Below are 14,828 nucleotides of genomic sequence, written 5' to 3'. Positions count from 1 at the left end.
CACACGTCGAACTCGGAGGCGTGTTAATACACTCCAATAAACGCGTTTTACGCCATAGAAACGTGCAACAGGGGGGGGGGCTGGAACTTGGTGCAGGAGCCACGGTTGGACAGGTCACAGCCGCGCTCGCTGGCCACATCGGGGGGGGGGGGGGGGGGGGGCAAGCATTAGCTGGGTTCATGGTGGAAATGGGAGGGGTGGACCCTTGGAGGTTTCTGCACCCGAGGGAAACGGGAGTACTCGTTTATCTCAGCAGTCCACAAGGTACATTCGCGGATCAACTTTTTTGTGGGGGGAAGACGGTGTTGGTTGGGGTAGGGTCGGAATACTCGGCAATTGCAGTGCGATTATGCTCCGCATTGGGTGGATATGGTGCTGGAGAAGGGGGTAGCGCAGAGGAGGGGGGTGGAAATTAGATGTGGGAATTTTGGGGACCCAAGGTTCGGTGACAGAATTAAAACGGAATTAAGGAATATGTAGGTTTTCAACTGTACGGGGCAGGTGTCGAAGGCGGTCGTCTGGGAGACCTCAAGGCGGGGTGATGAGGGGGGAGATGATCTCGTTTAAGGCCAGGTGGACAAGGAGGAGAGGTTGGAGCGGCAGAGGGTTACAGATGAGATGTGGAGGTAGATAGGAGTTATGCAGAGGGATGGGGGCCCAGCAAAGCTGGAAAAGAGGAAGGAGCTACAGGCGAGCGACATCTACCAGGAAGGCAGTACGCCAACTGAGCGAGAGGCAAGGGGTGCAGTTTACGAACATGGAGATAAGGCGGGGTGTATGTTAGCAGGTCAGCTCCGGAGGGAAGCAGTGGCAAGGGAAATTGTTCGGTGAGGGATAAGGCAGGGAAGTTGGTGGTTGCACCGGATCTGATTAACAAGGTTTTTGAGGAATTTTATGAGAGGCTGTACAGACAGACCACCGGGGGGGGATCATGAGATGCAGGAATTTCGATGGTTTGGAGTACCGAGGTTAGGGGAGGCGGACAGGGCTATTAGAAGGAGCGATAGTGGAGCAGGAGATTAAGGATGCAATTGGGTGGATGCAGTCAGAGAAGGTGGCAGGGTCGGATGGGTTTCGGTGGAATTTATAAAAATTCAAGGATAAGCTGGCACCCTGATGGTAGGGATGTTTCAGGAGGCGATAGAGAAGGGGATGTTGCCACAAACCTTGGGGCAGGAATCAATCTCACTGTTGCTAAAAAAAGATAAGGATCCGACAGAGTGTGGGTTGTATCGGCCCATATCACTTTGAATGTGGACACAAAAATATTGGCGAAGGTACTGGCGGGTAGGCTGGAGGAGTGCCTCCTTAAGGTGATGAACAGACGGGGTTCGTGAGAGGGAGGCAGCTCTTTTCAAACATTACAAGGGTATTAAACATCATTATGGCACCGGCAGCAGAGAAGGAAACAGAGGTGGTTGTGGCATTGGACGATGAGAAGGCGTTCGACGGGTAGAATGGGGGTAGAGCATACGGTGTCCTTATATGCCGATGACTTGCTGTTATACGTGTTAGAACGAGTGTGCTGATAGGGGGAATATTGGAGCTGCTTTGCGTGTTTGGGTCTTTCTTGGGGTACAAACTAATCGGACAAGAGAGTGAGTATTTTGTGGTGTCTCAGTCGGGGGTGGGGGCAGGGATGGGGGGGGGGGGGCTGCGATTCCATAGGGCAGGGGCTCACTTTAGGTCCCTGGGGGTGCAGGTTGCCTGGGAGTGGGGGGGGGGGGGGGGGGCTCCGCAGGTACAACATTTCTAGTTTGGGTGGAGTGTGAAAGCGGATCTGGCAAGGTGGGATGGTCTCCCTCTGTCACTGGCGGGTCGGGTACAGACGATTAAAATGAACGTGTTGCCAAAATTTCTGTTATTTTTCAATGCCTGCCGATTTTCTGCCAAAGGCTTTTTCAGAGAGATTGAGGGAAGGATTACGTCGTTCATATGGGAGGGAAGGTAGCCAGAGTTAGAAAGGGCTATACAGAGGGGAGGGCAGGCAGGGGGTTTGGGTCTTCCAAACCTGATGTATTACTACTGGGCAGCGGATGTGGAGAAGGTGTGGAGCTGGGTAAGAGGGGTTTATTCCCAGTGGGTCAGAATGGAGGAGAGTTTGTGCAGGGGGCGGGATTGAAAGCACGAGCAACGGCACCGCTCCCGATAGCCCGGGAAAGTATCAGGGAGTCCGGTAATAATAGCTTCATTGAAAATTGGAGGCAGTTCCGCCAACACTTCGGATTGGGGCAGGTTAAGGGAAATGCCGATTAGGGGAACCACAGATTTGAGCCAGGGAGGTGGGATGGAAATTTTCGGAAATAGGAGGAGAAGGGGATTAAGACACTAAAGGATTTGTTTCTTAGGGGTCGGTTTGCAGGACTGAAGGAGCTGGAAGTGAAGTATGGGTGGAGCAGGGGGAAATGTTTAGATATATGCAGGTTCGAGATTTTGAAAGGAGATACGAACTTCCCGGAGGAGCCGGCCTCACATTGCTGGAGGAGGTGCTGACGACAGGGGGACTGGACTCTAGACCGTTGTGTCAGCGGTCTACGGAGCTATTTGGGAGGAGGAGAGGGCACCACTGGAAGGGATCAGAGCAAAGTGGGAGGAAGAGTTGGGAGAGGATATAGAGGAGGGGTCCTGGTGTGAGGTGCTCCAGAGAGTGAATGCCTCCACCTCGTGTGCGAGGTTGGGGCTGATACAGCTGAAGGCGGTATACAGAGCACACACGTGGACGAGGATGAGCCGATTCTTTGAAGGAGTAGAAGATGCGTGTGAACATTGCCGGGGGGGGGGGGGGGGGGGGCGCTAACCACGTTCAAATGTTTTGGTCCCGTCCCAAGCTAGAGGACTACTGGAAGAAGGTTTTTAAGATAATTTCTAAAGTGGTGCACGTGAAACTAGACCCGGGCCCCTGGGAGGCCATATTCAGGGTGTCGAACAGCCAGAGTTGGAAACGGCGCGGAGGCAGATGTTGTAGCCTTCGCCTCGTTGATCGCCTGAAGGCGGTTCTGTTGGGATGGAGAGCAGCCTCTCCACCCTGTGCCCTGGCGGGGGGACCGGTTGGAATTCTTGACTCTTGAGAAGGTTAATTTGAACTGAGGGGAAAGACAGAGCGGTTCTAATTCATGGGCATTATTCATTATGCACTTTCAAGAACTGGATAACATCGAACATTAGTTGGGGGGGGGGGGGGGGGGGGGGTGATGGGTGTTAATGGGGGCTATGGGAATTCCTAATGTCCTCGTTGTAGTGAATGTTTTGGGTTGGTGGGAGGATGGGATCATTGTTATTAATATGGGATTGACATATTTGTTACTGATTATTGCGTATTGTTGGTGGGTGTAAATTGGGGTGAAAATGTGAGAGGAGAATAAAGAAATATGTTTTTAAAACTGGCAAAACTACTCGACAGATTGATAATAATAATAATAATCATCTCTTGTTGTCACAAGTAGGCTTCAATGAAGTTACTGTGAAAAGCCCCTAGTCGCCACATTCTGGCACCTGTTCGGGGAGGCCGGTCCGGGAAAGGCCGGATTATGAAAAACTGCAACTTTTTGACTACAAATTTTCAGCAAACAAATATCAATCATTGAATGGTAATTTTCAAAACATATTTGACATACTAACTGCAAGAGAAAACTCACATCATATTTCCCCAAGTTAGGTTTTTGCTTTCCAGCTAGGATCTTCAGAGCCGTAGATTTTCCAATACCATTAGTTCCTACCAAACCCAAAACTTCACCAGGTCGAGGAATAGGCAACCTAAAATTCAGAAGAGTTATTAAAATTACTCAACTTTGAAAATACTGTTGTACACATGGCACACCTTCATGCTTACAAAGCTAAATGTCATAAAAGTCATGCAGGTTTAAATACAGTGGTAGGCTATTGCCCACATGCAGAGTTGCTGCATTCCACTGGTTCCCATCTGTGTAACTTTTTTCCTACCGGTGTAACTGAAGTAATACGCACATGAAGCAAGGGTGCGTGAAGTGAGGTATGTGCTGATTGCACACAACATTGACTGTGAGAGCAGCGTGCTCTCTCTGCATCCAATCAAGTGTAAATATTTCTTCTATTTTTACCACTTGGAAGTTGATGACACTTTATTCATAAGTGAATGATTAAACATTTTCTAGAACTTATGAAATATTTGGTGTGTATTGAACATATTCAATTATTCATGGGGTGGTCAGTTAGTGAACATGCCCGATTTCAATCTTGCAGCCCACTGAGATGGAGCTAGGGCCACCCATGTGGCCCACTCACTAGCCGAGGTTACCCATCACTGTTAAGTATATATGTGGCCTAAATTCAGACCAGAGGCAGATAATTCCAGAGGTGCTTCCTGTTATGATTTATATTAATTTCTGAGGAGCAGCACAGAAGCTGCACTAAGCACTGTTTAATGATATATCACCGATGTCTAACATGGGTAACTGCAGAATAAAGAAGCAGCCTTAGTGAACACACCTCATGAGTAAAACTCCTTTAGTTTGCCAGCCTCCATGCTCCTACCATCAATCGTGCGGACACGACATAGAAACTATGACGAGGACATCAAACAATGCTTACTAGCCACCACCTCAGTGGAAGTTAGTAATGGTCGCCCTGCAAGGTGATTAAAGAGAGATCGCAGCAGCAAATATCAAATAGTGGGTGTTTAAGGAAACAGGTTGGCGCACGGATTGTTCCTATTTTTCAAAGGGAAAAGCAAGGTAGCTGCTGAAAACACGCTGCGAAGTATGCATATAGGAAACTTCCATTCTGAAGAAAATGGCACTATAGGATGAAAATGTGGAGCGATGGAGCTCCCATTTAGGGTTCCCACGTTCCTGAGGAAAACATTTAATCTTCTTGGAAGTTTAGTGTAGCCAGAGAAGCCAGGCACTAAGACATATGAAGAAATCATGGAGATTCTGCAAGCATGCTATTTGCTAAAGCCTTGTGAGATTGCAAATACTGTGAGTTGGTGAGATATTAAATTATACAATTCAGGACAGACTGGTCTGTGAAGTGAGGCAATACAGAATAGCTGTTTATGGAGAGTAACCTTACTCTGAAAAAGGCCATGGAACTGGCAGTGAAAGAACGTCAGCAAAGGAGTTAGAGTACTTGGGAAAACAAAATGTCGGCAGAGTCGACACCCAAGTGTTTTGAAACTCAAACTTATACATGCCACAAATGTGCAAAGACATGGGGCTCGATTCTCCGCCGGCGGGATGCTCTGTTTTGCTGGCAGCCCAGGGGTTTCCCGACGGCGAGGGGCTGCCCCAAAATGGGAAACGCCATTGGCCAGACAGCATAACGGAGCATCCTGCCAGCAGGGTGAAACTGTAATGTGGCGCGGCGGGGCCGAGAATCCAGCCCAGGATATTCAGCTGTGGAATGCTGGTGCAAGGAAGCACATTGAGCGTGCATGCTGGAAGAAAAAGATAGCTTCGAGCAAAAATAATATGAAGCAAGGGTAGAACAAAGCGGCATGGAAACAGAACAAAATGAAGTGTTATGCTGTGCAAAAGGGTAGAGATGGGTCGTTTTGCAGTCAGAAATCAAATTTCAGAGTGTGCTAGCCATTACTGGCGCTACAAGTTTGGAGTCATTTGCAGCAAGCAGAATGCAGATGGGTACTGTTTTTGACTGCGCACACGTACACCATCAGGTATCAACAATCACGTCTTCATTGTAATGCAGATTGGTTTTCTCGATTACGACTACCAAATAGTTCATCAGCACGTGGTTCAAGCGAAAGTATCTTCTACTTTGAACAGGTAGACAGTGTACGTGTCACTTCAGGATAAGCAAAGAAGTATACTCGGAGCAGTCAGATACTCTCCGAAGCAATGGAGATGGTGCTAAGAGGCAAAACCTCAGATCCAAAGCCTGACCTGAAACTGTACTCCACTAGAACATTGGAGTTAACTGCAGTCAGGGTGTCTTTGGAGGCTCAGAGTAATCATTCCACACCATTGAGAAGATAGTGTTGGGACAAATTGCATGAGGGCCATTGTATAATTGTGAGAATGAAAGAGATAGCGAGGAGCTATTTATGGTGGCCTGCACCACGCAGAAATAGAGAAAAAGGCTGGCTGGAACACGTTCTTCATGGCAGAAAGGGAGAAACCTGCCACCATTAGCGCCGCTGCATCCTTGGGAATGACAAGGGCTTGCAATGGGTACACATTGACTACGCAATATTCCCAGACAAAATCGGTACTCATTCAAAGTGGACAGAAATCACCTTAATGAAGTCACTTCATCAGAAAAGATGATCGAGAAGTTAGGAGAATTCTTCAGTAGAATTTCCTGAGCAATTGGTGAGTGATAATGGACCACAGTTATCTCTCAAGAATTTGAAAGTTCGGCTCGGGGCCAGTGGAGGAGGCATGTAGGGGAGGTAAGAGCATCGGTGTGGACCCCAATCTGCGGCAAGCGCTGATTTGCCCCGGGGAACATGGACGGGGGGGGGGGGATCGACTGGGAGGAGGGCGGGGATTGTGAGGATGGGGGATCTGTTCCTGGAAGGGAGCTTTCCGAGCATGAGGGCGCTGGAGGAGAAGTTTGGGCTGGGAGAGGGAACGACTTTAGATACTTGCAGGCGAGGGATTTTGTATGCAGACTGGTGCCGTCCTTCCCACGTCTCCGCGCGAAGGGAGGCAGGACAGGGCAGTTTCTAGGGGAGAGCTGGGAGAGGATAGAGTCTCAGATGTCTACGAGGAACTAATGGGAGCGAGGATACGCAGACGAGGACCTGAAGCTCAAGTATGAAGAGGAGCTCGGGGGGCAAGATGGACGACGGTATCTGGGCAGAAGCCCTGAGCAGAGTAAACACGACCGCAACATGCGCCAGGCTCAGCTGATCCAGTTTAAGGTCGTGCACCGGGCCCACATGACGGGGGCCGGATGAGTTGATTCTTCGGGCTGGAGGACAAGTGTGCTAGATGCGCTGGAGGGAAGACTAACCATGTACACATGTTCTGGTCGTGCCCTAAACTCGGGGGGGGGGGGGGGGGGGGGGGGGGGTATTGGCAGGGATTTGCAGATGTCATGCCGGGTATTGAAAACGGGTGGCAATGAGCCCTGAGGTGGCAATCTGAGGTTTCGGAGGACCCAGGAGTCCAGGAAGAGAGAGAGGTGACGTTTGGCCTTTGCTTCCCTGGTAGCCCGGCGATGAAGTGTATTGGCGGAGGGACTCAAAGCTCCCGAGGGCTGAGGTATGGCTATCGGACATGGCGAGCTTTCTTGGCCTGGAGAAACTCAAGTTCGCCTTGAGAGGTTCGCTATTAGGGTGCGCCGAAGGTGGCAGCCATTTATTGACTTCTTCGCAGAGGAGTAAGCGTCAGTGGCAGGGGCGGGGTTGGGGGTGCTAGGGTAGAGTAGAGTAGGGTCCGTGCGTGAGCAGAGCCGTGGTTTGCACTGTGTGTTTAATTTGGTTGACTTTTTTTGTACTGCTGTACAATGTCACTTTTTCTATACCTCAATAAAATTGTTTGGCACAAAAAAAATTTCAAAGTTTCTTGAAAGAGAAAAGTATACAACATATTAGGTCTGCGCTGTACTATCCTGCTAGGAACAGGCTAGCAGAGCATATTGTGCAAACAATGAAGCACATATTAAGGGCAAAAAGGGCAAAAGGGAACAAGGTTCATTGACCAAATGTCTAAATCAATTCCTACTTTTGTATAGTAACACTGCTCATTCAAGAACAAAATTTCCCCAGCATTACTGATGATGATGCTACAATTACATTCAGCATTCGACTTATTGAAACCTCCAAGATGAAAGAAACCGTTCAAAAACAAATAACAAGGTCAGATTGAACGGTGCAAAAACAATGGTCTAGTCCTTTCGCCAAGGACTAGTTCTGACTGGGAACTACTCTACAGGAAAGATATGGGTTCCTGCCATGATCATCAACACAAATAATAATAATAATCTTTATTGTCAGTAGGCTACATTACTGGAATGGAGTTCCTGTGAGAAGTCCCCAGTCACCAAACTCGAGCCTGTTTCGGTACAGAGGACGAATCAGAATGTCCAAATTACCTAACAGCACGTCTTTCGGGGCTTGCGGGAGGAAACCGGAGCACCGGAGGAAACCCACGAGACACAGGGAGAACGTGCAGACTCAGCACAGACAGTGACCTAAGCGTGAATCGAACCTGGGACCCTGGAGCTGTGGAGCAACAGTGGTTACCACTGTGCTACCATGCCGCCCATATGGGACCTGCCTGTATGCGTCCAGACCGGGATGATGTCACCTGGATGAGGCATTTGGACCAACTGTTGGCAGGGAGAACAAATCCGTCAGAGGAGGGCCTCCAGTGAATCCGAATTCAACTGTACAATGTTCTGAACTGAACCTTCCTGAAATACAAACACCACCAGAAAACAGTTGAGGAAAACAGCACTTCAATTTCAGACAAGAACAGAGCCAACCTCTCGTTACAATGTAGACACCAGTCAAAACAACAACTGATGAGGTTCATACAGAGGCTACAACTAGTGCCAAGAAGCAAACGCCCGAGATTCACCCACAACCATTCAAAGAACAAATCCTTAAACCATTGGGACTTACTGATATCGTTGTTTGATTATTGTTCATGTTATACTTGTCAAAATTTGTGGGGATGATAGATTTAAATGGGGATTAAAGTATTTTATTGATTCTGAGAAGCAGCATGGTCACTGTATAATAATATATTCAGGATGTCACAGGAAGTCACATCACCGACACAAGCATGGGTAGCTGTCCAGACTAAATGAGCAGTCTGTACTGAACACACCTCATTAATAAGGCTCCTTAAACTTGTCAGCCTACGTGCCTCCTAGCATCAATCCTGTGGACACAATACTTCCTTTAAATGACAACTAGCTGAACATTTGTTGATAAAGAAACTAAAAGTACATTATTGGTCAAAGATATTTTAAAAAGTGAACTCTTATTGTAAAATTAACACACATGCAGACGTACATGCTCAGTTTGGAACAATCAACAACATTCAGCCACCAGAGGTGGTGGAGCAATTTCAGAGATAGGGACAGGCGAGGCCATGGAGAGAAGGAAGCCTTACATCGGATATCATGTACCTTTGATCAGAGCCATTTCAATCCACTGACAAGGGTGAAACTTGACTGGACTGATTTGAAAGCCCAGCACAGATTTGGGAGGCAACATGTTTAGGGCAGCAGGGTAGCATGGTGGTTAGCATAAATGCTTCACAGCTCCAGGGTCCCAGGTTCGATTCCCGGCTGGGTCACTGTCTGTGTGGAGTCTGCACGTCCTCCCCCTGTGTGCGTGGGTTTCCTCCGGGTGCTCCGGTTTCCTCCCACAGTCCAAAGATGTGCGGGTTAGGTGGAATTGGCCATGCTAATTGCCCGTAGTGTCCTAATAAAAGTAAGGTTAAGGGGGGGTTGTTGGGTTACGGGTATAGGGTGGATACGTGGGTTTGAGTAGGGTGATCATGGCTCGGCACAACATTGAGGGCCGAAGGGCCTGTTCTGTGCTGTACTGTTCTATGTTCAAGGGCTTTGGAAAGTAAAGTTGTGGGTGGGAAGTAGTTTGCAAGGATGGAGGGATCAAGGATTTTTTTTTGAGACGAGCAGTGCTGCTGGCAGATGTACAGGAGAGACAACACCCGAGGAGAGAACACAGTTGACATTATCAGCAAACGTGAGAATGAGAAGTTGGCTGGTCAGCAGCTTAATTGCAATAGTTTGAGGGAGCAGATGGGTTTTATTGAGAGTGGTCTTGAAATGGACACGAGGGGATATAGTAGAAAAACTATAGAAAGTGTTAGGATGAGGGGGAAAGTTTAGAAGATGTTTTGTTCTGGTGGGCTTGATAGAAGGGAGGGACATTGTACAAGTGCTGATTGGATGGTCCCCAACCTTTCTTTGCGACAAAAATGTCAAATGACCTCCTCATGATGTGGAGATGCCCGGGCGTTGGACTGGGGTGAGCACAGTAAGAAGTCTTACAACACCAGGTTAAAGTCCAACAGGTTTGTTTCAAACACGAGCTTTCGGAGCACCTGAAGAGGAGCCGTGCTCCGAAAGCGTCTGTTTGAAACAAACCTGTTGGACTTTAACCTGGTGTTGTAAGACTTCTTACTAATGACCTCCTCACACATTGTTGGGGCGGGAGGGTGGAGGAGACAAGAGCTGAAGAAGCGGGGGTTATATTTGCCAGTCCAGGAATAATCCAGATAATCCAGGAATAGGGAGTACTTTTGGCATGTGTGGTGCAGGTTTGGAAGATGCTGTCAAGGAGCCTGGACAGTGCTGCAGTGCACCTTGCATGTGATTCACATTGCTGCCACTGTGCATCAGTGGTGAATGCTGCAGGTGCTGGATGGGGGTACAAATCAAAGCTGCTGTCCATTCCCTGGAAGATATTTATCTTCGTGGAGTTTTGTTGCAGCTGCACACATCAGAATAAGTGCAGTGCATTGCCATTATATACTCCTGATTGGGGGTTATAATGTTGGACAGGCTTGGTGCGTCAGGAGGCGAGTTGCTCTCCCCAGAATTCCCAGCTCTCATTTGCCTACTGTAAGTGAATTGGAAGTGTTATGAGCAATCGCGGCAAGGTCATCCAATCGTTATGATTCCAGATGAGATTACCCCCACTTGTTATACTCTCGGTGCAGAAAAGATGAAAACCAGAAGATGTAGAAGCAGAAGCAGTCATTTGGCTCATTGAGTCAACTCCACCATTCAATTAGATCGTTCGTAAGACCGATTTGATATGATTATCCTCAGCTCTACTTTCTTGCCTTATCCCCATAACCCTTGATCCCCTTACTGATTAAAAAATCTGTCTCTCAGCCTTGTTAGATAACGACCCAGCCTCGGCAGCCCTTTGTGGTAAAGAACTCCACAGATTCCTCAGACAAGAACTTTTGCCTGATCTCTGTCCGAAATGGGCAACCCCTTACTCTGAGATGATCCCTCTGGTCCTAGACTCTGCCACAAGGGAAAACAACCTCTCAACATCTAATCTGTCAAGCCCCCGTAGAATCTTATATGTCTCAATGCACAAGCCTCTCATTCTTCTAACCTCCATTGAGTACAGGCCCAACCGACTTATCCTCTCCTCATAAGAAAGTCCCTCCATACAGGAGATCAAAAAATCCTTCTCTGGACTGCCTTTAATGCCAACATATCTTTCCTTAGATAAGGGGACCAAAACTGTTCACAGTATTCCACATATAGTCTAACTAGTGTCTTGTACAGTTTTAAGACTTCCCTATTTTTATATTCCATTCCCTTTGAAACAGGCAAACATTCTATTTGCTTTCCCTAGTAACTGCTGAACTTGCATGTTACCTTTTCATGATTTATGCACAGGGATGCCCAAATCCCTCTGCAGCTTTCTCCATTTAAATATTTAGCTCCGTTACTCTTCTGCCAAAATGCAAAATTGCACATTTTCCTACTTTACATTCCAACTGCCATGTTTTTGCCCGGTCAGTCTATATCCATCTGCACACTGTCATCCTCACCACTTACCTTCCCACCTATTTTGTGTCATATCCAAACTTAGCAATAGTATTCACCCGCCTCATCCAAGTCATTAATGTTATAAATAAATGTGGCTCCAGCACCAATCTCTGTGGCACGCCATTAGTTACAGGTTGCCATCCTGAAAACGCCCCTCTTATCCCAACTCAGTCTTCAATCAGTTAGCCAATCCTCTAATCAGACTAATATACTATCCCTAACACCATTGGCTCTTATCTTATTAAGTTGCCTTGTGTGTGGTACCATATTAAATGCTTTTTGGAAATACAAATATATTACATCAACCGGTTTCCCTCCTCAGCGGATCGGTTACACAATGGTTAACACTGCTGCCTCACCTCACCAGAGACTCGGGTTCAATTTTGACCTCACGTGACTAGCTGCGTGGAGTTTGCACATTCTTCCCGTGCCTGCGTGGGTTTCCTTCGAGTGCTCCAGTTTCCTCCCACAGTCCAAAGGTGAGCAGGTTAAGTGGATTGGCCATACTAATTTGCTCCTTCGTGAGGTTACGGGGATAGGGCGAGGGATTGGGCCTAGGTGGGGTGCTCTTTCAGAGGGTTGGTGCACGTTCAAAGGCCGAATGGCCCCCTTCTGCACTGTAGGGACTTGATGATGATTCGACGACCTCAAAGAATCTTAATAAATTTGGCAGACAATATTTCCCCTTCATGAAGCCATGCTGACTCTGCTTAATTTTAGTATGTATTTCTAAATGTTCTATTACATCCTTTACAGTGGACTCTAACATTTTCCCAATGACAGATCATAGAATCATAGTACCCCTACAGTGCAGAAGATGGGCCATTTGGCCCATCAAGTCTGCATCGGTCCTCTGAAAGAGCACCCTACCTAGGCCCACTCCCCTGTAACTCCACCTAACCGTTAGGGCACTAAGGGGCAATTTAGCATGGGTAATCCATCTAATCTGCGCACCTTTGGACTGTAGGAGGAAACCGGAGCACCTGGAGGAAACCCACCAGACACGGGGCGAATGTGCAAACTCCACAATCACCCAAGGTCGGAATTGAACCTGCAACCCTGGCGCTGTGAGGCAGCAGTGCCAACCACTGTACCCTCATGCCACCTAAAATAAATGATAAATAAATGTTAATGTTAAATAAATAAATGTTAAGCTAACTGGCCTATTGTTAACTGGTTCTTGTTTCCCTCCCCTTTTGAATAAGGGTGTCACATTGACTGTTTTCCAATCTTCTGGAACTTTCCGAATTTAAAGATTCTTGGAAGATTACGATCAGTACATCCACCACCTCTCTAGCTACTTCCTTTAATATCCTCGGAAGCAACCCACCAAGGCCGGGGGGACACATTTGCTTTTCGCCCCATTAGTTTCCCTTGCACGTTGTCTCTCACGATAGTCATTATATTTATTTCCTCCTCCCTCCCCCCCCCCCCCCCCCCCCTCATCTTTTTCCCCTTGATTATTTAGTATTTTTGGAATGTTATTAGTGTCGTCCACCATGAAGACTAGCCCAAAGTATTTATTTAACTCCTCTGCCATTTCCTGGCACCCCATTAATATTTCCCCAGTTTCATTCTCTATGTTCACTTTGACTTCTCTCTTCCTTTTTATTTTTTTTAAAGAAGCTCTTAATATCTTGTTCTTATATTACTTGCTCGATTACCTTCATCAAACTGGTTCCCTCCTTTATTCAACCTCCTTAGTTGGTCGCATCAAGATTAATTTAAAGATCCCTTCCCTTGTGGATACATTTCCCAGTCCAAATGTAATTCTGTTTCAAAATAGCCAATTTAACTTTGCTTGCTTAAATTCAAGGGCGAGTTTATTAGTTATTAAACTTGGAGAAAATAATAAAGCGCAACACAGATACAGACAGATTAGAAAGGAAAAGGGAGTCGAAAAATAAACGTTAAAAACATATACGGTCAGTCTTTGGCTTGTCTGGGAGGAGCAGATGGTGAAACATTGTGGCCATTAAGGTGGATGATTCCAGTAGCATCGAATTTGGCAGTTGAGCTGTTGGTTTGGAGATTCTTGCTTCTGAAAAAAGTTTCCCTATTACTTTTTTGACTGTGGCTTTGTTGATTTGTGACTTCCTTCCAGCGATCAGAGGGAGAGGGAGCGAGAGGCATTTTTTACCTGCAAGCGCAGGGGTGCCGAGTGGATATTCTTCATCTGTGATCTTCACAGCACACACTCGCAAAGTAGAACGAGAATACCAGACAAGCACACAGAGAACAAGCTTGGAGTTGGCTTTTAGCCCCTTTTCTTGTACATTTCAGGAATGGGAAAAATACAAATATGTATTTGCCCAGAACTGCTTTCTTTCAACTGGTGTGGGATATAACTCACAGGAAATGGTTTCTGCTGAGATGGTAGCCAGCCTCCATCACCTCTAACAGAGATTACAGTTCAGATTTGCATTGCATCTCGTCCTTCAAAATGTCTCTGTCTGAAAAGATGCGACATTCCATTATCTGGACGAGTTGGTCAAGTGTAATGCACAAGGGGATTTTCCAGCAAGTGGTTATTTTGCTGTCTCAACCAATTTTTGCTTGTAACATCCTTTATTTTTAAAAACAAACATCTTATTTAAAAGTTTAATGTAAGCAATTACAGGCTATGATCTGTTGTCATGACAGTAGTTTTTAAACCAATGGTAGATAGAAAAGGAAGTTGGGTTTGGAAGTGGAAGGGAGATGTTGGCGGAGACTGATACAAGGAACTGATCGAAGATGGCCTTTGCTGTGAGTAATATCGGATGAGGACTAGCAAGACCACCTGAGTGGCATGATCATGGGGCTGGTGATGAGAGTGGGTTGAGAGATTTAGGGATGGCTGTTTGGGTTTCCTCTGGGTGCTCCGGTTTCCTCCCACAGTCCAAAGATGTTCAGGCTAGGTGGTTTGGCAGTAAAACAGTAAGGTCTTCCTCAAGCCAACATGTTCAGCATTAAGGTACCAAATTACTCAAAAGTCACCTCAGCTGAAATGCTTCAGAGGTGTCCTCAAAGCATCCTTAAAGAGGTCAAATGTGTCTACCAACGCATGGTGACCGACCAAAGTGGGAAAAGATTTGTAAGGCACTGAACAGAGACTTTGACGGGGTCATGCAGAGGCTATGTCAAGGCAGTGGACATAGTGCAAAACCTCGGGAACTCATTTAACTGACCCTCCAAGAAGCAGCTGTCCACATCTGGCAGAGTATGAGATTATATATTGGAATTATCAGCCATCTCAGAACCCATGAATTCAGAATGGAACAGGTCACCCTGAAATTAAGGAACTGCATTAGAGACATTGGCGAGTGTCATCCAACTTCAATTTATACATG

General features: G+C 46.9%; 1 protein-coding gene across 1 annotated transcript in view; it reads right to left on the bottom strand.

Annotated features, from left to right (window-relative positions):
* The window catches only part of abce1 (ATP-binding cassette, sub-family E (OABP), member 1), a 104,800-nt gene that overhangs the window by 74,599 nt on the left and 15,373 nt on the right, over positions 1-14,828 (bottom strand). The window contains 1 exon segment of the mRNA XM_038791925.1: positions 3,636-3,753. Coding sequence (XP_038647853.1) covers positions 3,636-3,753 — 118 coding nt within the window.

Source organism: Scyliorhinus canicula, chromosome 3 (genome assembly GCF_902713615.1).
Source record: "Scyliorhinus canicula chromosome 3, sScyCan1.1, whole genome shotgun sequence".
Lineage (NCBI taxonomy): Eukaryota > Metazoa > Chordata > Chondrichthyes > Carcharhiniformes > Scyliorhinidae > Scyliorhinus > Scyliorhinus canicula.
Note: the sequence above shows the minus strand (reverse complement) of the source record. Positions and strands in the feature narration are given on the sequence as shown.